This window comes from Mus musculus, chromosome 2 (assembly GCF_000001635.26).
Source record: "Mus musculus strain C57BL/6J chromosome 2, GRCm38.p6 C57BL/6J".
NCBI classification, from domain to species: Eukaryota; Metazoa; Chordata; class Mammalia; order Rodentia; family Muridae; genus Mus; species Mus musculus.
The window spans coordinates 28,478,805-28,506,333 of NC_000068.7; the positions used below are offsets into that span (position 1 = coordinate 28,478,805).

The 27,529-nt window shown below is 46.1% G+C and overlaps 1 protein-coding gene across 8 annotated transcripts; it reads left to right on the top strand.

Moving 5' to 3' along the window:
• Positions 1 to 549: 549 nt before the first annotated feature.
• Gbgt1 (globoside alpha-1,3-N-acetylgalactosaminyltransferase 1) lies at positions 550 to 27,226 on the top strand. Of its 8 annotated transcripts, none has more exons than XM_017317265.2 (9): positions 556 to 799; positions 1,621 to 1,870; positions 18,096 to 18,260; positions 18,865 to 19,032; positions 19,572 to 19,637; positions 23,218 to 23,313; positions 23,393 to 23,428; positions 24,322 to 24,456; positions 25,907 to 27,226. In XM_017317265.2, exons 4-9 carry the CDS (start codon positions 18,962 to 18,964, stop codon positions 26,589 to 26,591), a joined length of 1,089 nt encoding a protein of 362 aa, XP_017172754.1. In that variant the 5' UTR covers positions 556 to 799; positions 1,621 to 1,870; positions 18,096 to 18,260; positions 18,865 to 18,961; the 3' UTR covers positions 26,592 to 27,226. The 8 variants fall into 8 exon arrangements, with proteins under 8 accessions (XP_017172758.1, XP_017172754.1, XP_017172756.1 ...); XM_006497918.3 differs by having other exon boundaries at positions 559 to 799; positions 23,263 to 23,313; XM_017317269.2 differs by lacking the exon at positions 24,322 to 24,456 and having other exon boundaries at positions 550 to 799.
• Positions 27,227 to 27,529: the final 303 nt, after the last annotated feature.

Below are 27,529 nucleotides of genomic sequence, written 5' to 3' on the forward strand. Positions count from 1 at the left end.
TCAGCTCCACCATGGAAGTCTCACAGATTCTCTCTGCCTTTTGAGCTTCTTCTTCTTCTTTTTTTTTTTTTTTTTTTTTTTTTGTCTGTCAGCTCCCTTTGGTGAAGTTCATTTTCAACCCTTCCTCTCTTCCTCCTTGAACTCATATTTTATTAAATCCTCACTCTGTTACAACAAACAGCTTGGCCTCGATACAGTTCAAAGCCAAAACTGGCATGTTCTATTTTTCAATGGTGGCAACTTCTGCCACCACACAAACAAACTTACTGTCTTCTCCTCTATTTCTATCAATGCCAGTTCAGAGTAGTTCTTACATGTGAGAGTGATGTTTTTCTACACTGTGTGACGATGTCTCTGTCCTTCCTTGCCTGCCTAGGACACTTTCTGATTGATTAAAATAAAGAGCCTATGGCCTATAGCAAAGGCAGGATGTAAAGTGGGACTTCTGGAGAGAGGGTGGAACTATGGGAAAGAGTCATCTGGGAATGTGTGGGTTAAAATGGTGGCCCGTGTCTGGCCCACTACAGGGATAGGGCCGCTGGTGGAGGCAGACACAGGAAGTTTGACTGCGCATGCCCACGCCAGGCAGGCTTCGGGCTGTGAGAAGTCACAGGACCCCACTCTGGCTGGTGGGAAGGCGCAGTCTAAGGTCCCTGGAGAACTGCCAGAAGCCCGGCTCAGTGGTCCCAGGGCCTGCACAGTGGCCGGGAGGGCAGACTCTCACTCTTGGGCACCGCACTTGCTCCATTGCTCCAGCACGGCGGATCCTGATGAGACGAGACAGTCCCATGGTTTTAAGGTATTTATTGTCATGACAGAGAGTTGTGATGAGTGAAACCTTTCCCTCTTTTCTCAGGGCGGGCCTGAGGTTAAATACCTTTTGCAAGAAGGACTGTCTGGGAAGGGGAGCTAGAAGGGTAGGAGAGATGGAGAAAGAGAGAGAGGGAAAGAGTAGAGAAGTAGGCCTGCCACGGCCACGCGGGGGAAGGGAATTCGGAGAGAGAGGGAGCAAGAGGGCAAGAGTAAGAGCATATGAGAGAGGAGGGACCAAGTGGCCCCTTTTATAGTGGGCCAGACCTATCTGGCTGTTGCCAGGTAACTGTGGGAAGGAGCAAACCTGGCTGTTGCCAGGTAACTGTGGATGTGGAGTCCAGACACGAATACCATGGGCATGAGGCGGTGCCTCAAGTGAATGATGTGAATCATTCATGTGAATGATGACATTCACATATGTGAATAATGGCCACAGAATTATGGAGCCTTGTGTCAGGAGTCAGGTGTCTGGGGGCGTGGCAAACACCTTCCATCCCTTACAGGAACACCTGCTGGGTCTCCCAGGGGTTTAAACCTAGCTCAACCAGAAAACAGGCTGCCTTTCACAGTCCCACAGGAATGGAGGAAGCAGCAGGCAGGGAAAGAAGAAGAGGTAACTAACCAGCCATGTGGCAGAACTTAGATATAAACAAACAGGCTGAGTTATGAGCTAGTGGGAAACAGTGCCTCAGTAAAGGCAAATGTTTATAAATAAGCAGAGTTCCCAGTGTCATTATTCAGGAACTGGGACAAGCTTAGAAAGGCCCATGGTTATATTTGCTCCTAACATGGGGCTGAAAATCCAAGGCTAGAGCCTGAGAAAAGAGCCCACGGGTGAAAACCTGCAGCCGTGCCCAGGCTTGACAGAGTGGAGAAGCCAGCAGATGGCACATGGGACCTGGAACCACCTCGATCACCTCTGGGCCAACCACCAGCACAGTGAGCTAGCTGAACAGCGGGGGACAGGGCTGGCTGCAGCACAAAGCACAACAGAACAACAGAACCTTGGAGACAACATGCAGAAGAAATCCAAGCCCAGATAGGAGCCTCTGAAAAGGTAAAAATGTTTGTAATTATGCTTATGCGTAAAGAAAGAAAAACTGATATAGACAATCATATTAAAAATAAAAGTCTCAAGCCGGGCGTGGTGGCGCACGCCTTTAATCCCAGCACTTGGGAGGCAGAGGCAGGCGAATTTTTGAGTTCGAGCCCAGCCTGGTCTACAGAGTGAGTTCCAGGACAGCCAGGGCTATACAGAGAAACCCTGTCTCGAAAAACCAAAAAAATAAATTAAAAAAAAAAGTCTCTGAGGAATGTACACATAAATTTTTGCAGCCTATTTTAATATACGTTCAACCTCTCCTCTTGCCACCACCCACCAGAGGTAGTGGAAGAGAAAATTCATTAGGACACAGGGGAAGTAAACCTGTTTAGGAATATTTCTTTGCGGGGCATGTCCAACCTTCGTTGTCAGGATATTAACAATTCAGTCCTAGAGCAAACAGTAAATATGAATCAGCAGCTGCAGTCCAGTCCTCTCAGCAGGTAAACACCATGCATGATCCAACAGCCGCGGTCCAGTCCTGAGGAAGCCATAAGACTCAACAACCAGCCCAAGGCCACAGAAGCAGCAAGAAGTCGCAGGAACCTTATGGGAAGTTCTTTGAGTTTCTCTCAGGCATCATCACAAATCATCAATGCTATGTGAGGTGAACCAATCCATGTGGGTTGTTAGCGAAGAGGAGCAAGGCAGAGCAAAGCACACCAGTGCTCCAGCTCTCAGTCTGTGGGTCACATTTATACTCCTTCATTACACGTCCTTTCCTGTGTCTACTCTAGCAGAGCATCCCTTCACCTGTGTCTGCTTCAGGGAAACATTCTCTCACATGTCTGCTATAGCAAGACATTCTCCAACTAGCAAAATATCATTTGATGAAACTGACTTTTCTTTTCCCTTTTTTTTTTTTTTTTTTGGTTTTTCGAGACAGGGTTTCTCTGTATAGCCCTGGCTGTCCTGGAACTCACTTTGTAGACCAGGCTGGCCTGGAACCTGACTTTTCAAAGAAACCAGAAGTTTCCATTTCAGAGGAAAGAGAGTGTTAGAGATGTAAAAAGAAAAATATTTTCTGTGTTAAAAAATGGAAATCTGCCATCACGCCTTTAATCCCAGCGCTCGGGAGGCAGAGGCAGGCGGATTTCTGAGTTCGAGGCCAGCCTGGTCTACAAAGTGAGGTCCAGGACAGCTAGGGCTATACAGAGAAACCCTGTCTCAAAAAACAAAACAAAACAAAACAAATGGAAATGGAAGCTGGAGAGCTGGCTCAGGGTTTAGGAGCACTGGCTACTCTTCCCAGAGGTTCTGAATTCAATCCCCAGCAACCACACGGCGGCTCACAGCCATCTATAGTGGGATCCAGTGCCCTCTTCTAGTGCGTCTGAAGACAGCTACAGTGTACTCATATACATAAAATAAATCCTGTATAATTTTGTTTCCCTTAACAGCACACAAATAATTATATTTTCAGTAATGATTACAATTTTATATACCCCCTTTAAGAGAGATCAGAATAAAGCAGACTTGAGGAAAGGACTGAAAAAAATCCTTAATAAGTTACAAATAATAGAACAAAATCTAGACAGTCCCTTAAAGAAATTTCAGATGAATCCAATCCAAACTCTACATCATCATAGACTGCAAAAAGGCAGTCTGTGTCCGTTAAAAAAACCTAAAATGGTGTTTCCAGCTTTGATAAGGGAATCGGAACCAGGTGAACAGGGTCTACTGTGGAATCAAGAATTTGAATGGCGGCCCACGGAAGCACAAGACTTAAAGGGATTTAAGGAATCAGTAACAACCTATAGCTTGCATTCACTTCACCATATGTAAAACAGATATTTAACAACTGGACCAGGCAAAAATCAATATAATTCCAAAAGATTGGAGAGATTTGATGGCAGCCACCTTAGAGCCTGGCCCTCAACTATAATTGCTAACATAGTGGAAAGATGAGTCTTCAATTATGGAGCAACTGAATAGGACTAGAGGCATTGGTATCGCCAAGGGTCAGTTTGTATTCTGAATTAAGAGTACACATTACCCTTGATGATGCCATCTTAGAACAGTATGTTTAAATGCTTGGGACAAGGTTGAACAACAGGGACAATCTGAATTGTATACAAAGATAACCCAGGGTTCAAATGACTCTTTCATTGACTTTTTACAAAGATTAACTACATCTATGAATAGAACAATATCAGATCCAACTGCTAGAGAATTTTTAATTGAATCTAGTTTTTGAAAATGCTGATGATGAATGCAGAAAGGGCACTAGACCTTTAAGGACTAGATCTAGACCTCTTTATGAATTGATTAAAACTACTACAGATATAGAATCTAATGCTCACAATTCATTTGTGGTTGGACAAAAACATTACAGGCGATATAAAAACACAGTATGTCCATTGCTGTGGCTGGGAAAGATCAGGTCATTCTCTAAAGGACAACCAGGGCTATACAGAAAAACCCTATCTCGAAAAACCAAAAAAAAAAAAAAAAAAAATCCATGGCACACTCATGGGAGATGGGGATCACTAGTAAACTTTACTATAGCATCTGTCATAGCCATCAATCACATCTGGCACAATCAAAGCACAGAGGGTACCCACCCTACACCCTCACCCCTAGGCATAGACGTGGTAGAGGTGATCCAATATTCATCAGAGGTTCTTACCTCCCTAACCTCTCCCTTCTTGGATGACACTGATCCTACTTCTCCGTCCTCATTGTCACTCCATCTCTTGTTAATCTCTGCATGTCAGCTACTAAATAACACTCTGCCTGGCCCTTTGGGGAATGCTGGCAGTGAGTCCCTCCTAGGTCAGACTCACAACCACCATTGATTGCTGTGGACAGACACCATGACCAAGGGAAGTCTTATAAATGACAACATTTAATTGGGACTGGCTTATAGGTTCAGAGGTTCAGTCCATTATTGTCAAGGCAAGAACGTGGCAGCATCGAGGCAGGCATGGTGCAGGCAGTGCTGAGAGTTCTACATCTTCATCTGAAGGCTGCAAGTGGAAGACTCACTTTCAGGCAGCTAAGATGAGGGTCTTAAGCCCACACCCACAGTGACACAGCTACTTCAACAAGGCCACACCTCCTAATAGTGCCACTCCCTGGGCCAAACATATATAAACCATCACAGATGGCTTACAGGTTCAAAGGTCTAATCCATTATCATCATGGTGGGAAGCATGGCAGCATCCAGGCAGACATGGTGCTGAAGGAGAAGCTAAGAGTTCTACATCTTGATCTGAAGGCAGCCAGGAGAAGACTGATGCTTCCACAGTGGGTGGAGCTTGAGCACGAGGAGCCCTGGGAGCCTGCCTACACTGCAACACACTCCTCCAACAAGGCCACACTTTCTACTAGTAGCACTTCTCATTGGCTAACCATATTCAAACCACCACACTAGCCTTATCCGTTGAACTATTTATTAGACTTGCTCACCTAGCTGCTCATTAACTTCTCTGAGCAGGAGGGCTGTGGCACAGTGCTTTGTGACCCTGAGCAAATCTTTCTCTTTCTAATCCTGTTGCAGGATATCTGATCACCATGTGAACCCTGAGATTGTGTTATAGTATAACTCAGCCTTTAATCCCAAAACAAGGAAGGTAACGTTAGCGATATCTGAGTGGCAGACAAAGGGATGAACCAGAGAATGATTTGACAGAATAGGATATGCCCAATTCTCACAAGATGAGAGAGGAGAGGGAAGGTGGCTGTTTTACTGGGAGAGTTTTAATAGAGACAGGTTGAAGAGAGAACAAGCCAGAGAATGAGATAGGGACAGAAGATTCTAACGGATTGCCAAAGTTAGTATGAGGCCAAGCAGAGCCATTCAGGAGAGGCCAGGAGTGAGAAGCCAGATCCAATCAGTCAGCTTGAGAGGAGTTTGAGCCAGAATAGCTGAGTTGAACCAGCCAATCAGAAAGAACAAGAAAGGGTGAGTTTATTCAGCAGCAAGTCTCACAGGATGAACTAGGCCTAAATAAGATTGTACAGAGGCTAGACACTTCCAAGACTAAACCCAGGCTAGCAGACTTAGGCAGTAAGCCTCTGAGACAACAATCACATCTAGGCGAATAAAAGTTACTTTACAAAATCCGAATTCATTCTTCCCTGGTATGCCTGGTTTCTCTGGCTGGTTTCCCTGGCTTCTATCCTCCTTCCTAGAGGAGTCCTCTGCATCCACTGAGCTTGGCTGACAATTGATCAGTCAGAGGGTCCTTCCTAAGATGCTGGGGCAGACAACCAATGGCCTTCCAAAAGCCAATAGGCTGATGAAGAAAGTGGAGCCACTTGACTGGACTTGTTGGACCCCAGGGCCCCAAGTGTTGAGAACGTGACCCCCAGAAACACAGCTTGACGACAGATCACTGCAATGACAAGATGGAAAGGCTTAGTCACATCCGGGAGGCCCAAAGCTGGAGCTGACGTTAGGACAGTTGTAATGGTATCAAATGCTTGTTGTTCTTTATTTCCCCATGCAAAGGGCTGTTTATCTCTTGTAAGGGGATAAAGTGGGGCCGCTAGTTCAGCAAAACCTGGAATCCACAGCCTGCAAAAGCCCGCAGTACCCAAGAACTCTCTAACTTGTCTTGGATTGGTGAGCAGAGGGATATGAAACAGTCTCTTTCCTAGCTTCAGAGAGCCATCACTGTCCCTTTTTTATTAGGTAACCCAGGTAACTGACCTGTTGCTGGCAGATCTGGGCCTTTTTAGCCAATGTTTGATATCCCAATCTCCCAAGTTCAGTGAGCAGGCGTCTGGTCCCCTGTAGGCACAAGTTCAGCGAGCAGGCGTCTGGTCCCCTGTAGGCACAGTTCTCTGCTGGATGCAGCCAGAAGAAGATCATTTACATACTGCAAGAGTGTTACCTTTGGGTTGGAGGCTCTGAATGCAGCTAGATCCTGATGTAAGGCTTCATCAAAGATGGTCGGAGAGTTCTTAAATCCTTGTGGCAGGCAAGTCCATGTCAGTTATCCAGTTGTTCCTGTGTCAGGATCTTTTTACTCAAAAGTGAAGTACTCTTGGCTCAAGGGAGTCAGGGTCAGAAAGAAGGCATCTTTATGATCCAATACTGTGTACCAAACCTGTTCTGGTGATAGAGTGCTCAAGAGATTGTAAGGATTGGGTACTGTTGGCTGCATTTCAGCTACCCGTTTGTTTACTTCTCTCAGATCCTGGATTGGACGGTAGTCGTCAGTCCCTGGCTTCCACACAGGAAGGAGAGGGGTATTCCAAGCAGATTGACATTTTCTCAGGATGTCCAACTGAAGGAGGCGCTGGAGGTCTCATCCTGTCTCAAGCCACTTTAGGCATAGGGTACTGTCGGACTGCTATGGGGGAGGTCTGGGCTTTAAGTTCTACATAGACAGGAGGCTGATACTTGGCTCTCCCCATACCTGCTGTCTCTGCCCAGGCTTCCTGGAACCTGTGGAGCCACTTTCCCATTTCTTTATTTTAAGGCCTTATGTGCTCATAAAGGGTTTTTTGTTTTGTTTTTTGTTTTTTCGAGACAGGGTCTCTCTGTATAGCCCTGGCTGTCCTGAAACTCACTCTGTAGACCAGGCTGGCCTCCAACTCAGAAATCCGCCTGCCTCTGCCTCCCAAGTGCTGGGATTAAAGGAGTGTGCCACCACTGCCCGGTTGCTCATAAAGTTTACATTCATCATCTAGTTTAACAGTCAGAACTTGCAAAGGCTCTCCTTTTTGTCCTTTAACCACAGGCCCTTCGGGGAGGAAGTGAATTTGACCTCCCAATTTGGTGAGAAGATCTCATCCCAACAGTGGGTAGGGGCATTCAGGCATTACAAGGAATGAGTGGGATACCCGGCCCACGCCCAGGTCCATTGTTGTTCGGGTAGTCTCTTGCGCGCGCTCGACTGGCCAGGAAGAACGACGCTGCAACAGGATCCTTCTGCACACGTTTATTGGGAGAGCTTGATTGTAGAGGCGAAAAGACCTCGAGCCCAGAACTGGTGCTGCTTTTATAGGCCTAGGACAGGCGTTCTCTCTCATCTGATTGGTTAACTTGTCTCTCATCTGATTGGTTAACTTGTCTCTCATCTGATTGGTTAACTTGTCTCTCATCTGATTGGTTAACTTTTGTCAATTCTCAAAACCTCACCTTGGCAAAAGAACCTTTACTGGCTATGTATGTGTGGTGGCCAGCTGTAGCCAACTGCCACTCTGTAACTGCCACTCTGTAACTGCCACTCTGTAACTGCCACTCTGTAACTGCCACTCTGCAACGGCTTCCCACATCTCCTCCTTTTTGTTTTAATAAAATGAGGCTGGTCTAGGCCTGTGCAATTACGTCCATCCGCCGTGGCTCCTGTTTTAGGTCATTCCTCTAATGTCACAGCCTTTCCTGTCATAGGGTAACCCTATCGCCACTGGGCCCCGTGTCTTAGGTTGGTCTGTGCATGAGGAAAGTTGCCCGTCTCTGGATACCGCAGTGCTGTGTGACAGTAACTGCTAAATGACCTAGGGTGAACTCTGCAAAAGAGGCCAGCCAAAAAAATGAATTAGTGGGGAAATCATGATCACCCTATTGATGTGCAAGGGCTGATCAATGATCATTGAGTCTCTCTCATCCCAGTGTCGTGGGGTGCAAGAGCAGAGAACTCAGATGCCGACTAATTCTTGAGCATAGATAACCAACCTTCAGGGGAGGTGCCGTTTTCAATAGCTAAAAGTGCCTGAGTTATAATCACCTTGTCATGTTTTTGTTGGGTTCTGAATTTGCATACCAACCAGAGCATGAACACCAGTCCACAGCATATGGCAGCACCAAACAAAATCACTCCCACCCATTCCTTAAAGTAAGAAAAAGCAGAGGTAAGCCAAGAGGTAAAGTCTCCGAGGGTCACTGGTTCCACTCTGGTCCCATTAAGGTTCAGGATCTGCACCTGCAGCCTCCTCTGCAACCTTTCCAGCTCCTGCGACCAGTTCCCCTTCAGGTAATTCGATAGGTCTGTACTTTTAATAAAAGAATTATTAATGTACCTATTGGGAGTAATGCATACATGCGATGTGGATGCCACACAACTCATTTGTATGACATCCATCATCTGTTCCATGCCATGTTGTAAAATATCCACTCTCTGATTCACTAACATTAACCCTGAGGTGATATGAGAATCCACCCTTTGCAGGGTAAGCAATGCCTCAGACGTTTTTTCTGCTATCTGACTTATAGTGTCAGCAGTATTAATTTGATCTGCCCAATTAGAGATAATCTTTTTCTTAAAAAATATACAGGGTGTAAAAGGTTTATCCACATTATGCACAAAGCATAATGTATAATTTAAATGAAAACTAGTACTCTTATACACCCGTGGCTCTTGAGGAGTTTGTCGTGCATAAGGCACATCCAAAAAACATTCCTTTGCAAAAAACAAAGGCTAGGTAGAAGAATTGGAATGTACCGGTAAAGGTACTGGCCATGATCTTACTATGGCCCATAAAGGTATACTTATCCTGGTTTCAATCATCAGGAGCAGGATCATCTTGGGATCCATCTTGATCTTTCACGGTCCTTGTCAGTCGCATTGGAACCCAAAGTGGATTTTCTTCACCCTGTGGAAAAACACAAATAGCTCCCCGGGACCTGATTAAGATAGGATCCAGGCCATACCATTTATTATCAAGGACATTTTTCCATTTGACCATTTCATTGGGCGATTGAGGCCATTGTCCATGCCTTTCAGCTGGTGATTTTCCAGCATCATCCAATTTTAAAAAATTAAGAGTAAATATTGCAAGGGATAGAGCCATCTTTGGCGTCATAGCCTCTATTTCCCCTTTCTGTTTTTGCAAATATTGTTTCAGAGTGCGATGGGCTCTCTCAATGATGCCTTGGCCCTGTGGATTATAGGGTAATCCAGTAATATGTTTCACTTGCATTTGTTTGCAAAATTGGCTAAATTTAGAAGAAGTATATGCAGGACCATTATCTGTCTTTAACACTAGGGGCTTGCCCCATGCAGCCCAAGCCTCTAAGCAGTGAGATATGACATGAACTGCTTTTTCCCCTGTCAAGGGAGAGGCATGTAGGACACCAGAACTGGTATCGATGGATACATGTACATACTGTAATTTCCCAAAAGATGGGATATGTGTGACGTCCATTTGCCAAACATCTAGGGGTCGCAATCCGCGAGGATTAATACCCACGGAAGGTGCATTAATAAATTCTACACATTTACCACACTGTAGGACAATATTTCGGGCTTCTGTTTGTGTGAGCTTAAACTTTTGTCGTAATGTAGAAGCAGGGACATGATAAAGCTGATGAAAATTCTTAGCACTTTCTATAGAACTTTGTGATAGGAAAACCATGTCTCTGGTGGCTGAATCAGCAATTGCATTTCCCTTAACCATAGGTCCAGGTAATGATGTATGTGCTCTAATATGTTGAATATAAAAGGGCTGCTCACGCATCAAAATACAATTTTGTATTTTCATCAAAATTTCAGATACTGGACTAGACTGCTTAAAATTTCCGGCAGTCTCTAATGCTAGAACCGCATTAACTACGTAAACAGAATCAGAGATAATATTTATGGGCATAGGAAATCTTTTAAAAACTTCTAAAACCACCAAACATTCTACCAATTGAGGGGTTCCTGGTGTAAATTGCAACCTTACAGCCTTTTCATTAATTACATAACTTCCAATTCCTGTTTTGGATCCATCTGTATAAATATCGATGGCTCCCTTTATAGGGGTATTAGCTGTTACCTTTGGAAATATTATTGGATGTAATAACATAAAATGTAATAACGGATATTTAGGATAATGATTATCAATTAAACCAGAATAACTGCATCTAAGAATGGCCCATTCATCTATAGTAGCACACAATATTTGCATTTGTGCGACAGTATAAGGGACAACTATGCTATCAGGTATTTTTCCAAAGTGCGTAATTGAAGTTTTTATCCCTTTGTGGGCCATATTTGCTACCATGGTGGGATAATGCTCTATAGTCGTATTAGGGGATATATGTGGGTGTATCCATACTAAAGGACCATCTTGCCATAACACAGCAGTTGGCAAATTGATGGTGCGTAATATGCATAGGCACAAAGGTTCTTGCTCATTTATACGAGTTAACTGTGCTGTTTGGATCGCCTTTTCCACTTTCCTAAGAACATCAGAAGCCTCAGGTGTTAATTGTCTCAATGAGGTAATATGTGAGTCTCCTTCTAAAATTTGAAATAAAGGTTTTAATTCCGAAGTAGGGATTCTTAAATAAGGTCTAATCCAATTTATATCTCCTAATAATTTTTGAAAATCATTTAGTGTTTTTAGATGATCTTTTCTAATACTAATCTTTTGTGGGGTGACACATCGTAAAGTAATAGTGGCTCCTAAAAAATGACTAACGTCAGACTGCTGTACTTTTTCTGGTGCAATAATCAAGCCATTATTTTTTAAAGTTTCATTAAGCAAGCCATAAGCTTGCTGTATACTTCTTTCTTCAGGTCCACAAATCACAATATCGTCCATATAATGACAAATTTTTAAGGAGGGGATACCATCCCTAACTGGTTGCAAGGCTTTTCCTACATATAACTGACATATGGTAGGGCTATTTGCCATTCCTTGAGGTAATACCCGCCATTGGTACCTTTTATCAGGCTCCATATGATTAATAGAAGGCAAGGTGAATGCAAATCTAGGTTTATCTTTCTTATTTAATGGAATGGAAAAGAAACAATCCTTAATATCTACTACTATAATTCTCCAATCCTTAGGTAGAGCGGAGAGTAGGGGGAGTCCTCTTTGTACAGGACCCATAACTTGCATTTGTGCATTAATGGCTCTTAGATCATGTAACAATCTCCATTTACCTGACTTCTTCTTTACAACGAAAATAGGGGTGTTCCAGGGTGATTGAGTGGGTTCCACATGTCCCAGGTCTAATTGTTTTTGTACTAATTCTTTAGCTGCTTTTAACTTCTCAGAGGGTAAAGGCCACTGAGGCACCCACACCGTGTCCTCCGTACGCCACGGAATGGGTAAAGGCTCCTCAGTGGCCCCTAGAAAAAACTCAGCCCTTTCTTATCTACTTTTTCTGTGGCTTTAACTGGTGAAATTCTACCTTGTAAGTTTTTTCCAAGACCTAGTCCAGGTATATATCCCATTCCTTTCATCATTTCCTTGCTTTTCTGAGAATAATCATTAGTCAATATAAGGTTCATTGCTGACAACACATCTCTCCCCCATAAATTTACAGGTAAGGGGAGTACATAAGGTTGAAAAAGCCCTGTCTTTCCTTCTTTATCTTGCCATTGTAAGGATTTTGCACTTATAGTTGGGGTAGCCTCATATCCTAATCCTTGTAAGCTATGTGACGATTGATTAACAGGCCAAGAAGCAGGCCACCAATTACTGGATATAATGCTTTTATCTGCTCCTGTATCCATTATGCCTTGAAAGGTTTTTCCTTCTATTTGTAATTGTAAAGTGGGACGATTATCCAAATCTAAAGATATGTAGGCCACATTAGTTCCTGTAGAACCGAGTCCCTTATCTCCTCGGGAATCCTGGCTACTAGGGAACATGTTATGCAAACTAGGAAGAATCAGTAATTGAGCAATGCGATCTCCAGGAGAAATGGCTACAATACCTCGGGGTGCAGAACACATAATCTTAACTTGTCCCTCATAATCTGAGTCTATAACTCCGGGATGTATCATCAATCCTTTCAAAGCAGAAGAGGACCTACCCAAGAGTAGGCCCACTGTATCCTTTGGTAAGGGACCTCTAAAATCTGATGAAATAGGTTGGCACCCCATTTGAGGTGTAAGAATTACTCTGGAGGTGGCACAGATGTCCAATTCTGCTGAACCCGGAGTGGCTCTCCTAGGTCTCTGGGTGGCCTCATGGACACTGTGGTCTGAAATGCCCCATACATTTGGGGGCCCTGGGGACGGGGGCCCCTCACCCCGTTTTTTGGCTGTTGCACTTTAAACTGAGGTATTGGCCTTCCTTTTATATCTCTGACTGATCTACATTCATTTGCCCAATGTCTTCCTTTCCCACATTTTGGGCAAGTACCTGGTTCTGTCTTTTCAACCCTACTCTTTCTACCCTTTGTACACTGCTTTTGCATATGACCTGTTTGTCCACAATTATAGCAGGTTATTTCTTTTGTTTGTGCCATCAAAACTGCGGCAGCCAGCCCTGCATTTGAAAGAGGTCCTCCTATTTCTCTACAGGCTTTCATCCATGCTTGTAGTCCTTTCCCTTTCCATGGTGTGATAGCATTTCTGCATTCTTTGGTACATTGCTCATAAACTAATTGTTCAATTAATGGCATTGCGGCCTCAGAATCACTAAATATACGTCCTGCCGCTTCCATCATGCGAGCCACAAATTCAGAGAACGGCTCATTAGTTCCCTGAATAATTTTTGTCAAGTTACCAGATACCTCTCCTCGATTAGGCAATGCTTTCCAGGCTTTCACTGCTGCCTGATTAATTTGATCATAGACCTGCACTGGGTATCCTAATTGATTGTTTGTCCATATACCCTGACCTGTGAGCATTTCAAAGCTCCATGCTTGTTGCTCTGCAGTAGCATTAGCACGGGCCTGACTCAAACACAGATCATGCCATATAGACTTCCAATCTAGATACTGTCCCATTGTAAGACATGCCTTTACCACACTCATCCAGTCAAAAGGAGTCATGGCATTGTGAGCCAGTCTATCAATTTGGGACTGAGTAAATGAGGCATTAACTCCATAGGTCCTTACTGACTCTGCTAGCTCTTTTACTTGTTTATGCGATATTGGCTCATAATATCGCTGTTGAGCATGATCCTGAAAAACAGGAAAAGCCTGACATATTTTTTGCAACCCTTTAGGAGTGCAAAAAGAGTGACCATTGCCAATTGCTTTCTTATCTGCATAAGGCGGAGTAGGTGGGGGAGCACTGAAACTCCTCCCTATTGGACCAGATCTTTCTGCCTCATACTCCGCAGCAGCCTCCTTCAAATCTTCCTCCTCTCCTGTTGATAATTCGGAATCCTCTGAGCTAGACAATTCTAACGACTCAGAGTCCTCGAGAGGAGGGTAAATTGACTTAATTTTCTGCTTTTTACTATTTTTTATACTATTTTTTGTATCTTTACATTTTGGGAGTTGACAATTAAAGCCATGATATAAGATCAAGGCAAGAAAGATAGCAACCCCAGCAACAATTATCAGATCTATTTTGTAGGAGAGTATGCTTCTCAAAGACTCACATTAATTTCTTTCTACTTACCGGTACCGCCGTTCCTCAGCTGAAGAGTTCTGAATTCACGCTGTTGAATCCTTCTCAGCAGCCTGTTTTACAGGAACCTTTATTAACACCGCTCCCCAGCTGAAGAGTTCTGAATTCACGCTGTTGAATCCTTCTCAGCAGTCTGTTTTACGGGAACCTTTATTATCCGCTCCTTCCCCGTGATGCAGTTCTGAATCCTCCCTGTAGCAGGGGGTCTTCGCTCGTGCCTGAAGATGTTTCTTGTCCCGGGCTTTTCGGCACCACTTCTTGCGCGCGCTTGACTGGCCAGGAAGAACGACGCTGCAACAGGATCCTTCTGCACACGTTTATTGGGAGAGCTTGATTGTAGAGGCGAAAAGACCTCGAGCCCAGAACTGGTGCTGCTTTTATAGGCCTAGGACAGGCGTTCTCTCTCATCTGATTGGTTAACTTGTCTCTCATCTGATTGGTTAACTTGTCTCTCATCTGATTGGTTAACTTGTCTCTCATCTGATTGGTTAACTTTTGTCAATTCTCAAAACCTCACCTTGGCAAAAGAACCTTTACTGGCTATGTATGTGTGGTGGCCAGCTGTAGCCAACTGCCACTCTGTAACTGCCACTCTGTAACTGCCACTCTGCAACGGCTTCCCACAGTAGTCCATGGATATTGTTTACTCCCTGTAGCCACTTGGACCCAAGACCTTTTGGAGGACATAGTTCCATCAGTTTGTAGCAAGAGAGAGTGTTGTGCTCCTGTGGCCACCAAAAAACACTTCCACTTTGAGAGTTACCCTAGGTTCGGGGAGGGGATCCGAACCCCGTCTCCACTAATAACTTCTTCCTGCACCGCCAACACCTTGGGGTACAGGGCTCTCTTCTTCTTGGGCTTATTAGGACACTCTCCTTTCCAATCTCCTTTTTCCTTGCAGTGCGCACACTGGTCCTTAGGCAGGGGCTCCCTTCTGATGCCAGGTACTACCTTCCTAAATTCTCGGGGCTTTCTAGCTTTCCTTACTACAGTGACCAGGATCTTTTTTTTTTTTTTTTTCTGAGACAGGGTTTCTCTGTATAGCCCTGGCTGTCCTGGAGCTCACTTTGTAGACCAGGCTGGCCTCGAACTCAGAAATCCGCCTGCCTCTGCCTCCCAAGTGCTGGGATTAAAGGCGTGCGCCACCACGCCCGGCTAGTGACCAGGATCTTATGAAGATTCCTTTCTTGCCTTTTGTCTCTTTTCAGCTCTCTAGCTTCCTGATCTTTCTGCCTTCTCTCTTCTTTTTCTTCTGTCTCTCAGTTATAGAACACTTTCTCAGCTACTTGCACAAGCTCCTTCATGACTTATCATGTAATCCTTCTAACTTTTGCATGCTTCTTCTTAATATCCTTGGTTGACTGTTCAATAAAGGCTATAGTAATGGTGGCCTTATGTTCTTCTGCTTTAGGGTCATAGGGCATAAACTGACGGAATGCCTCCATCAGGCGCTCAAGGAGTGCTGAAGGGGATTCCGTAAGCCCTGAACGGTTTCCCTTACCTTGGCCAGATTCCTTTACCGTGTCATGCTGCCCCTTGGGGAGCTGCCATTAGTCTGGTGATAGACTCTCAGGTGTTCCCTACCTACAGGAAGGGCCTAGTAAGGGGGAACCCAGCATCTATCTCATTAGGCAGAAGAGAGGGTCTACCATCCATTCCAGGTATGTTTTTTTCTAGCCTCAAGGATAATTTAATGTCTTTCCTGCATTGTGAAGGGAGTTGGCAGTCATCCCAAGTCGGTCAGTGGAAGAAGAGAATAGAATCCAAAAGATTAGTCAGAGCCTGAGGGTTTTTGGGGGGGGGGGGGAATTATGAGTTTTCCAGTTATAGAGATCAGCAGAGGAAAAAGGCCAGTACTGTAGAGGTTGGTTGCCTTGGTCATTTGCAAGACCATAGGCCCGGAGGGTAAAATAGGGGCATCAGGGGTCTCTGCCCACCTGATCTGTGTCCCCGCTGCTGGACCCTGTACTGGGGGTTGGGTGGAAGAAACCTCTGGCTCTTGGAGAGCCTGCGGCGCAGCCGGGGGGCACCATGGGCTCTGGGGCAGGTGCCCCTCCATGTGGGGCTGGCACCAGGGGCTGAGCAGGAGGATAAGGTGGAAGAAGATCCAAAAGGAGTAAGTCTGCATCTCCAGAGGACAGAACGGTCTTCTTTTCTGTCTCAGTCTTCACGGCACACACTCTCGCCAGACTTGGATCTGAAAGTGAAACAAAAGGGCAAACCCATGCAGGGGGTGACAAAACCAAATCCTCCCAGACAACAATATAGGGAACCTGGTCGGGGTGTCCCCCTGGTCCCAGAAAAAAAAAATCCTCTCTTTAACTTCCTCTATCTTGTCTAGGAGGAAGGAGCCCTCTGGTGGCCATCCAGTCTGATAGGAAGGCCACTCCGAAGCACACAGAGTCTGCCACTTTTTCTTTTTAACCTCAACAGACAAATTGTGAGCCCTTTCTTTTACATCCATCCAGTGGTCAAGGGTAATAGTCAGGGGAGTGGAAGTGGTCTGTCCCATCATCTCGTCCAAATAAAGTGTCACAACTACACCACAGGAAACAAGTAAGATAAACAAGACCAACACAGGGCGTCCTACACGCGATTTCCAGAGACGCCTGATACTGTTTGTACCAGGCAATTGCTGAACCCTAGCAGCTGCTGGGTTGAGAAGGACCGTTTCTGATCTAACCTCCCAGCGTGACTCGGAGCGCCCTCCAGCGTCCTTTGGCCCATGACACTGACACGTCTGCCCGTCACAACAGCAACCTGGATGGGGTCTCCTAGAAGACACCAAAACCTGAGACCAGTCCAAAACCAAACCTGAAACCTGAAAACCAGTTGTCCCCTTCCAGGACTTAACAGATACAGACTGTGGATGCAGACAACATGAAACAGAAAGTAACACAGACCTGCTCGAGCATACCTCTGATTTCTTCGCCAATTGTGGGTCTGGGGGCGCACAATCTCGCTGGGGCCTCCAATTGTTGGACCCCAGGGGCCCAAGTGTTGAGAACGCGACCCCCAGAAACACAGCTTGACGACAGGTCGCTGCAATGACAAGAGGTTTTTATTTCGTAGCACGTGGGGTTGCTCAGCCTCGCAGGGAGAGTCAACCACGATTGTCAAAAGTACAGCTTTTTTATACTCTTTTGAAGGGCGGTTACACAGCTATATTATTATTGGCTAGCAAAGCAACAGTATATTTTTAATTTTAGTGGTCAGCTATTGATGTGCCAGAAACTTTGTCAGCAAGGTCGGTTTACCTTAGAATTCAAACTGAGGCAGGGGTCCCAAGGACTGATATTTTTGTCATGGCTAATTCTTGAGAGCAGCTAATCTTGCTCTGGCAGCTGTGGTCATCATGACCGCTAGTCAGTCCCTCCAGATGGGGAAGGGGCCGGGTGGTCTTGAACTTGTTTACATTGGCAGGGAAAGGGAAAATTCTTGAAGCAGCAGGGGGAAGGGAGAAGCTCTGCAAACAGCTTTGGTGCACATTAGCCAAGCTAAAACTATATTTCTTCAGACTAAGAAGAGACAGGGCCTTGGCCAGATTCAGAGACTCTGGTTCTCCCTTTCCTTGACTTTCTGAAAGTTTTTCTCCAAAATCATACCTCACATCTCAGCCTGTGTTGGGAGACCTACCATCCCTGCCTAGGAGCTGTACGTTCCGCAGGCTGGGTTGGATTTAGAAGAACAGAGAAGTTACTGACAAGGTTCAAGCACAGGCAGGGCAAGGCTGAAGGCATGGATGGGTGGGACTCAGGTGGCTTTCAGATCTCTAGGTACTTGCCTGCTCCCAGACTTACTTTGCTCCGCCCCAAGGACCAGGAATCCTGCTGTGTGCTGGGTTGGGCCTGGGGGTTGTGCTCTGGGAAAGAGTCCAGTTCCTGTTTTCTGGGCTGAGGTTTGCTCCTCCTTCTGTCCTAAAGCTTGGTCAGCCCAAAGGGAGTGGTTCTATAATCCCAAAGACAGTCTCATCTGCTCTGCCCTACCCGACTGGGTCCTTGCACCGTACCCCACCGCAGCCGCTGAGGAGGAGGAGGAGGAAGAGGAGGAGGAAGTCCCAGTGCCAGAACAAGCTGGACAAAGTTCAGGTACTCCTCTGCAGCCCCAACTTCTGGGTTGGACCTGCAGGGTTTGGGTCTGAGTTTGTCATCTGCTTCGCAGTTCTGTGCAGCTCGAGTCTGAGCCTGAGGCTAGTGAGGCAGAAATGGTGAGCTGGGAAGGGAAACTGGGGTCCCAGGGGGCAAGAGAGGGCAAGAGAGGGCAAGAGAGGGAAGGCAGAGCCCTAACCTCCAGGACTCCAGATCTGGGAACTTTCTCCGATTTCAGGCTTACCACACTCTCCTCTCCTTGGCCTGGAGCGTTATCTCATCTTCCCCCAACCCTTTGGTGGTGAAGAATCACCAAGCAAAAGGTCTTTGAGCCAGATTGCTTAAGCACCTTCTGCCTGTGTCACAAAGCTCAGACCCCACCTCTCCCAAGTGGCCAGAAGTAGCTTTAGGAAATTAAGGGTTTGCCTCCATGAACTTAAGTCCCTGGGGACACTGTCCCAGTCCGTTGCTAGGTGATTCTTTGTCGCCCTGTTGATGAATGGGCAGAGCCTAGACATAGACCACTGCCTGGGGATGACATCCTAGCTGCCACTGAGCTCCTGGCCAGCTGAAAGAGGGAAATAATTGGAACATTTCTTTGCAGGCGTTTCTAAGACCTCAAGTGAGGTAGGCCCAGAGCCTGACAGACCTAAGGCCCTAGGGGTTTCTGAAAGTGCCCAGTTTCTATTCTGCACCCAGTGATGACCCGCCCAAGACTGGCCCAGGGCCTAGCGTTCTTCCTGCTCGGTGGCACAGGTCTCTGGGTCCTGTGGTGAGTTGCTACTTGGAATCTCTTCCATGCCCTTCTCAGTTCTCCTGCCTCCTAAATGTGATAGTCAACCAGTTCCTCAGGACCCATCAACTCTCGAGGCTCAGGATCCTCCAGCCTCAGGAAGGCTAACTAGTTTTGGCTTTTGTGTTTTGCCATGGTTTGGGTTTTCCCAGCCTTTTATTTGCCATGTTTTCTGCCTAGACTGTCCTTCAAACCATGTTGATAAGAAACCCTGTTCATGTTCCTAAAGTAACCCCTATTGGCCTTGTGGGGGAGTTATGGCCACTGCATGTCTCCTTACCGTCTGTCTGTGGGAAGCCATGCTTCAAGGACCTAGTCATACCATGAGTGACTAGCTATGTGGACAAAAAGACAGCTACACACTAGGCCCTATGCTAGATATGGGTCCTTACTCTGCAGTCAACTGCCATGGAGTGACAGGACTCTTTACCAAATGAAGGTCTTTGCTCCTAATGAAGTGCACAAGTGAGGCCATCCTTTAAGGTAGTATAGCATTTAACAGGTGTTTTTCTTTCTAGGAAGTTTATCAAGGACTGGCTGCTGGTCTCCTACATACCCTATTACCTCCCCTGCCCAGAGTTCTTGTAAGTACTGGATAAGAGAATTTGGCTACAGTGTGGGGTGACCATATTTGGAGAGACAGGAAATCTTTTAGGTTGATGTTGTCTAAGGGGACCTGTAGCCTTAACTTATGGCTCTGAGCAGTGCTCCTTAGAGCTGCCGTAGACTCGAGCTGAGAACCGGAGATTCCAGCCTTCCAACATACTGCTGAGCTCAGCCTACTTCCTCTTTAGACATTGCTGCACCACTCTGGGTCTCCTTTGCTGCTTGCTGTGTGTTAGACGGGAGGGTAGACATGCCCCTCCTGGGCTGATGCTTATGAGGAGCCTGGTGTTCTGGTACCTAGAAGGTGGTCAGTAGAGAGTCCTGCTAGGAAGGAACCTCTTGCTCCATTTTGTGTGGATGCAGGGGGAACTGAGTGGCATTGGGCTAAAAAGGCCTTCCCCATTTGGTGAACCTGTTTGATAGCCAAGGGAAAAGATCTTTTGTGTTTCATAATAGCTAAAGAAAAATTAAGCATCTAGATTATAGGCTATTTTATAACATGGGTGATTGATTGACTAATAGATTGATTGATAGATTGATATTTTTCTGAGATACAGTTTCTCTGTGTAGCCCTGAATGTCCTGGAACTTGCTTTGTAGACCAGGCTGGCTTCAACTTCAGAGATCCACCTGCCTCTGCCTCCTGAGTGCTGGGATTAAAGGTGTGCACATCACTACCTGGCATGACACATTTTATTAAAAACAGAATAATCCTTGTCCAGATGTTTATAACAGGATCCCAGAGTTCTGGCCCATGATCAAGGAGCCGCTATGTTGAATTTGTTGATGGCTTTCTTGTTGGCAAGTCTCCAGGCAAGTACACGGCATTGTATGCTAAGAGATAGAGGTTTGTGTATATGTTTTGGACTCTTTCTTTTTTGTTTTGAAGACAGTTTTGTTTTGCTTTGTTTTGTTGTTGTTTTGTTTTTTTTTGAGATGGGGACAACCAAGCTAACCTTGAATTTATTATTTATTATTTATTTATTATTACCTGGGATTAAAGGTAGTATATATTATCATACCTGGCTATTATTATTATTATTGGTTTTTTTTTTTTTTAGACAGAATTTCTCTGTGTAATTCTGGCTGTCCTAGAACTCACTCTGTAAACCTAGCTGATATTGAACTCACAAAGATCGGCCTTTGCCTTCTGATTGCTAGGATGAAGGGCATACGGCAATACCACCTGGTTATTATTATTCTTTATTAAGTGTCTACATGTCTCTGTACCATGTGCCTAGTGCCGCCAGAGGCCAGAAGAGGATGTCATATGCCCTGGAACAGGAGTTGTAGGTGATTGTGAGCCACCATGTAGGTATTGGGAATGCAACCCAAGTCCGCTCAAGAGCAGTCAGTTCTCTTAACCGCTGAGCTAGCTCTTCAGTTCCTATACAGGATCTTATGTAGCTCAGGCTGTCTGCCTGTCTTAGTCACTGTTCTGTTGCTGGGAAGAGACACCATGACCAAGGCAGCTCTTATAAAAGAAAGTGTTTAACTGGGGGCCTACTTGCAGCTTCAGAAGTTAGTCCATTATCATCATGATGGGGAGCGTGGCAGCATACAAGCGGGCATGATGCTGAGAGCTACCCCGTGATCTACGGGCAGCAGAGAGAGAGACTGGGCTGGGCTGGAACCTTGAAACCTCTAACAAGGCCACACCTATATGACCTGATGGGGACCATCCTTATTCACACCACCACACTGTCCTATTAGGTTTCTATTCCTGTAACAAAACGTCATCACCAAAAGCGGGGTGGGAGAAAAGAGTTTCTTGGCTTATATGTGTCCATCATAGCCCATCACAAAGGGGAAGTCAGGCAGGAAGATGGAGGCAAGAAATGATGATACAAAGGCCATGGAGGAGTGCGGCTTCTGTAGGCCTATATTTTTCAAAACCTACTTTAATAATGGTTCTTAAACCCTTTAACCTCCCTTCTAGCCTATCACCCACCAGAGGTAGTGGGAAGGAAGGGCTAATGGGGCAAAGGAGAACCTGTTTAGAAACAGTTCTTTGGGACTGTATTCTTGTGCATCATTCCCTAACGTAGCTAAAGCATGTCTGGACTTGTCAGAGAAAAGAAATTATTGTCAGGATGCACAGAATGCTGAATCCTAGTGTGACATCCTCTACTTGATTCTGACTGCTTCCTCAGAACACCTTTATCTTCTGAGCAGGGACACAGTAGATAAAGTTCAGAGAAAGGCATGAAGAGCAGAGACAAATCATGAAGGGCCAGATACTTTGCACTCACAGTATTGTCGAATACCTTTCTGGAATAAGCACTCCGACACCAAAGAGAGTGGAGGAGAAGGGTCTCCTGAAAGGGACCCAGTTTGTACTCACATTTTATTCTCTAACACCACAAGGCAAGGCAGGCAAGCAAACAAGATTTTACAGAGGCTAATGTCACAGTCTGCAGGCGGCTAAGGGCAAAGACACATCAGCTTGGTTATTTCTCCAGCTCATCCTGTAGCAAGTGAAGTCATGCTTGGCAGATAGGCAATTCAAGCAGTGCTTTAAGTAAATCACTAAATAAATCAATATATCAGTATTTAATAATTAGCCTTTTCTTCATTGTTCTACTTTAAGAGGAGATACCAGTTCATAGAGGCAGAGGCAAAGTGGTGGTAGAGCCTCAATGGGCAGGTCCACAGAGAGCTACTGTTTGATGGATCTAAGTTTTAGAACAACAAAGAAAACATTTCTCTCTCTCTCTCTCTCTCTCTCTCGTTTTGGTTTTTAGAGACAAGATTTTCTCTGTGTAGCCCTGGCTGTTCTGGAACTCACTCTGTAGACCAGGCTGGCCCCAAACTCACAGAGATCCATCTGCCTCTGCCTCTGCCTCTGCCTCTGCCTCTGCCACTGCCACTGCCACTGCCACTGCCACTGCCTCTCTGCCTCTGCCTCTGCCTCTGCCTCTGCCTCTGCCGAGTGCTGGGATTAAAGTTGTGTGCCACCATGGCTCTGCCAAGAAAACATTCATGGCACAAGTAATAGTTGCTCCACCATGCCAGTAAGCTTTGCACCTCAACATAATTGAAAGAGGGCCATCAAGAGAGCTCAGTCAATAAAGTGCTTTTCTTGCAAGCTTGAGCACCAAAAGCTGTGAAATCCATGGGTATGGTGGTGTGGATTCCCTTACATCTTCATGCTGAGCTGGTAGAGGCAGGTAGGTCTCTGGGGCTTGCTGCTAGCTGATTAACTTACTTGGAAATTCCTCAACAAGGGAAAGATTTTTCTTTTCTCAAAGAAAAGGTGAGGCAACTCCCCCTTGAGTGCACATGCAGCCTCTCCAGTATCTTACACCTCACCCCCATTCTCGTGCCTTTCTTTCTTTTTTTTTAAGATTTATTTTATTATTATATCTAAGTACACTGTAGCTGTCTTCAGACACACCAGAAGAGGGCATCAGATCTTATTAAGGATGGTTGTGAGCCACCATGTGGTTGCTGGGATTTGAACTCATGACCTTTGGAAGAGCAGTCAGTGCTCTTAACCGCTGAGCCATCTCTCCAGCCCCTCCTCTCTTTCTCTTAACCCTTGTGTTTATGCTTACAGTAAGGTATCCTTGACAAGTCCTCCTCTCTCTCTCTCTGCCACCAGCAACATGAAGCTGCCCTTCAGGAAGGAGAAACCGTTGCAGCCTGTGACACAGTAAGTAGACCCTTTCTCCTTGGATTCTGGCCCTGGGCATGGGAGCTGCCTCCCTCACACTGGCTCTTCTTGTTTACAGGTTACAGTACCCTCAGCCTAAGCTGCTGGAACACGGGTAGGTGTCATGGAATGACCTGGTAGTGGCAGGGAGGGGACCAAGGAGATCCAGAGTAGCCAGAGGATGGTGAGGATGGTGGAGGGATCAATAGCAAAGGGGACCTGGGCCCCAGAAAGTCAGGGAGCCAAGCTCCACCTGTCACTGACTGTGTGACCTTAGGCAGTAGAATCTACTCTGTGCTTTACCTTTTGAGATCATATATTACCTACTTTGTACAAGGCTGGAACAGTAAACAGTGGCACTGTGCAGCATGCCTTACTTAGAAAGGGCACGCCACCTATGTCTGTCACCTTATGAGTTCTAGGACACTCCAGAGCACTGGTTCTCAACCTGCCTAATGCTGTGGACACCCCCCCCTTTTAAAAAATATTTATTTATTTATTATATGTAAGTACACTGTAGCTGTCTTCAGACACTCCAGAAGAGAGCATCAGATATCGTTACGGATGGTTGTGAGTCACCATGTGGTTGCTGGGAATTGAACTCAGGACCTTTGAAAGAGCAGTCAGAGCTCTTAACTGCTGAGCCATCTCACCAGCCCCATTTTTTGTGACCCCTCTAATACAGTCCTCATGTTGTACTGACCCCCAACCAAAAAAGCTATTTTGTGGCTACTTCACAACTGTAACTTGGCTAGTGTTAGGGTTCATAAATGTAAATATCTGGAATGCGAGTCCTGTGGGGGTCATGACCCACAGGTTGAGAACCACTGCTCTAGACACTCTGTGTGTCTATCCCAACTCTCAGGCTGCCCAGCCCGAGCTGGAGAAAGCTGTTATTATCCCCACTTTCACATGGGGAAATTGAGACCCAGCAAACAGGACCAAGATGCTGCCCAGGCTTCCCAACAGGAAGGCAGGCTTCCATGGCCTAATCCTGCCCTGTGCCAGACCCACAGAGCTGCTGACACTTACCCCGTGGTTGGCACCCATCGTCTCCGAGGGAACCTTTGACCCGGAGCTTCTGAAGAGCATGTACCAGCCGTTGAACCTGACCATTGGCGTCACCGTGTTTGCCGTGGGGAAGTGAGTCATGGCTGAGGCAGGAGTGGGGCTTGGTCTCCCTGAGCCACAGGGGCTTCTGGTCTAGGGGGAAGCCTGCCTGGCCAAGTGCTGTGGAGTATGGGAGAGCTTTCTGATATAAGGGCTCGCCTGCCATGGAAAGGGAGACGTCTAGGTCAGGATCAGCAGGGTATGTATTGTCCTCCCTACCTCTCCTTGTCCCTACCTGGCCTTTCCTTTAAGTCTGTCTGGAACTGTGTTTGGGCCCTAGAACTTAAAATACTGGCCAGATGAAAAACGGACCACATAGGTGAGGTGAGCCCCTGGTTTTAGGGATGGATTCTGCTCTATGTCCCATTGTCTAGCATTCATTTTCCCTTGATTCTGACCCCTGGTCAGAATAGCCTCTCAACTACTTTCGTCCTCCTGGTGTTCAGTTTGAGTGTGTATAAAGTGGTCAAGTTTCTGAGCAGAACATTAATAGAGATCATAGGAATCCCAAACAACACTGTCTGCCATGCTCAATCAAAACATGATGACTCAGGAGGTAAAGGCTCTTGCCTCTAAGCCCAGTGACTTCAGTTCAATCCCCAGGATGGGAGGAGAGAAATAACTCCTGGCAGCTGTCCTCTGCATTCACACATATAAATTAATTAATTAATTAATTAATTAAAAAAATTTAAGGAAGCATATCAGACACAGAGGAAGACAGCCCAGCTGATAAAATGCTTTCATGCAAACATGAAAACCTGTGTTCCATCCCCAGCATCCATGTTGAAAAAAAAAAGACACACACAATAGCACATGCCTGTAATGCTAGCACCAGGGATGCAGACATAGGAACATCACCGAGTCTTGCCACCTAGCCGGCTTTGCCAGATTATTGAGGTCCAGATTCATTAAGGCCCTATCACAAAAAAATAAGATGGTGGTGGTGCATGCCTTTAATCCCAGCACTTGGGAGGCAGAGGCAGGAGGATCTCTGTGAGTTTGAGGCCAACCTGATCTACAGAGCTAGTTCCAGGACAGCCAGGGCTACACAGAGAAAAACCCATCTTGAAAAAACCAAAAACCAAAACCAGAACAAACAGCGAGGAAGATGCCCAAGTGCCTAGTGCCAGCCTCCAGGACACGTGTGCATACAGCCTACAGGTGACTAAAGACAATCTCAAATGGTTGTCACACTCTAAGTATCCCTGGTATCTCTAATTATAAACACTTGAACCAGAAATGTCTCGTGGTATAGAATTTGTGTAGACTTTAACAATTATACATCTTAATCCAAAACTCAGAAGCAGGGCTTTCAGATGAGGGTGACCAACTTTGACAAGGATTGTGGGAGTTTGACAGATAAGGACCCCAAGGTAAGACCTCAATGACTTCCTGAGGTGAAAAACTAGTGTGTAGACTTCAGCGCATACTGGGGACCCGGGCAGTTGTGGACAGCAGTGGCTAACAGAGCTATCATCCCCAGGTACACCTGCTTCATTCAGCGCTTCCTGGAGTCAGCTGAAGAGTTCTTTATGCGTGGGTACCAAGTACACTATTACCTCTTTACCCATGATCCTACAGCCGTTCCCAGAGTTCCCCTGGGCCCCGGTCGGCTCCTCAGCATCATCCCTATCCAGGGTTATTCCCGGTGGGAGGAGATCTCCATGCGCCGAATGGAGACCATCAACAAACACATTGCCAAGAGAGCCCACAAAGAAGTGGATTACCTCTTCTGTGTCGATGTGGATATGGTCTTCCGTAACCCATGGGGCCCCGAGACCTTGGGGGATCTAGTGGCTGCCATTCACCCAGGCTATTTTGCTGTACCTCGCCGGAAATTCCCTTATGAACGCAGGCAAGTTTCCTCTGCCTTTGTGGCAGACAATGAGGGGGACTTCTATTATGGTGGGGCACTCTTTGGGGGACGAGTGGCCAGAGTGTATGAGTTTACCCGGGCCTGCCACATGGCCATTCTGGCAGACAAAGCTAACAGCATTATGGCAGCCTGGCAGGAGGAGAGCCACCTGAACCGCCACTTCATCTGGCACAAACCATCTAAGGTGCTGTCCCCAGAGTACCTCTGGGATGAAAGGAAGCCTCGGCCCCGAAGCCTGAAGATGATTCGATTCTCCTCAGTGAAAAAGAATGCCAACTGGCTGAGGACCTAACATCCGGGCTAAGACCCGCCCCATGCCAAGCCCAGCTTACCCCTTGCATATCTTAGTATACCAGGAGAATTCAACCACGAAAATTGATGTAGAGACAGTGTAAACTATGAGATGTTGTGTACCCACAGTCATATAGCAATCCAGCACATGATTGGTTGGACAAGAGGGAGGAATCAAAATAGACGGCCTTTCAGGCCTCCCCACACCTACCCAACAGGATGGATGTGCCTTCTCGAGGCAGGCTGGGGAATCCAGCTTTGCTCAGAGTGCCTGTGGGCTGTTGCCCTCGATTGTTAGTTAAATATTGATGTTTAGTTTTGTTTTAATCTGCAATGGTGGAGATCCAACCTGAGGGCTTGCACACTGAAGGGAAATGCTCTGCCCCTGAGCTGCTTTCAGCCCTGCCTGTTGCCTTGAAGTTGCACGTTAATGCCCTCATCCCAGCAATGCTGTTCCCCTAGCCATGGGCAGCTGTGGATGCTCAGGATTCCTGAGCTAGCTCTGAAACAGACCAGGCTTAGCTTCCCTCTGGTCACCTGCATCCCATGGTGAGCCACACTCTCAGGCACTCGATGTCTACTTTGTTACATGGTTTGAGGTAGCTTTCAGTAAAGATGGTGTATACTAGATCCTGGCCAGGATTTTACCTGTACAGTGGACTATTTTTGCCAGTCTAGATAATTCTGGGGAATACAAGCAGGCTGGATTTCTTTCTTTCTTTCTTTCTTTCTTTCTTTCTTTCTTTTTTTTTTTTTTTTTTTTTTTTTTGGTTTTTTGGTATTTCGAGACAGGGTTTCTTTGTATAACCCTGGCTGTCCTGGAACTCACTCTTTAGACCAGGCTGGCCTCGAACTCAGAAATCCTCCTGACTCTGCCTCCCGAGTGCTGGGATTAAAGGCATGCGCCACCACACCCGGCTGCAAGCTGGATTTCAAACA

Excerpts from the sequence above, each read along its gene's own strand:
- Gbgt1 (XM_017317265.2), top strand. The coding sequence starts at position 18,962 with ATGACCCGCCCAAGACTGGCCCAGGGCCTAGCGTTCTTCCTGCTCGGT. Across the intron at positions 23,314-23,392 it reads CCGTTGCAGCCTGTGACACA|GTTACAGTACCCTCAGCCTA; the intron begins GTAAGTAGACCC and ends TCTTGTTTACAG. Across the intron at positions 23,429-24,321 it reads CCTAAGCTGCTGGAACACGG|ACCCACAGAGCTGCTGACAC; the intron begins GTAGGTGTCATG and ends GCCCTGTGCCAG.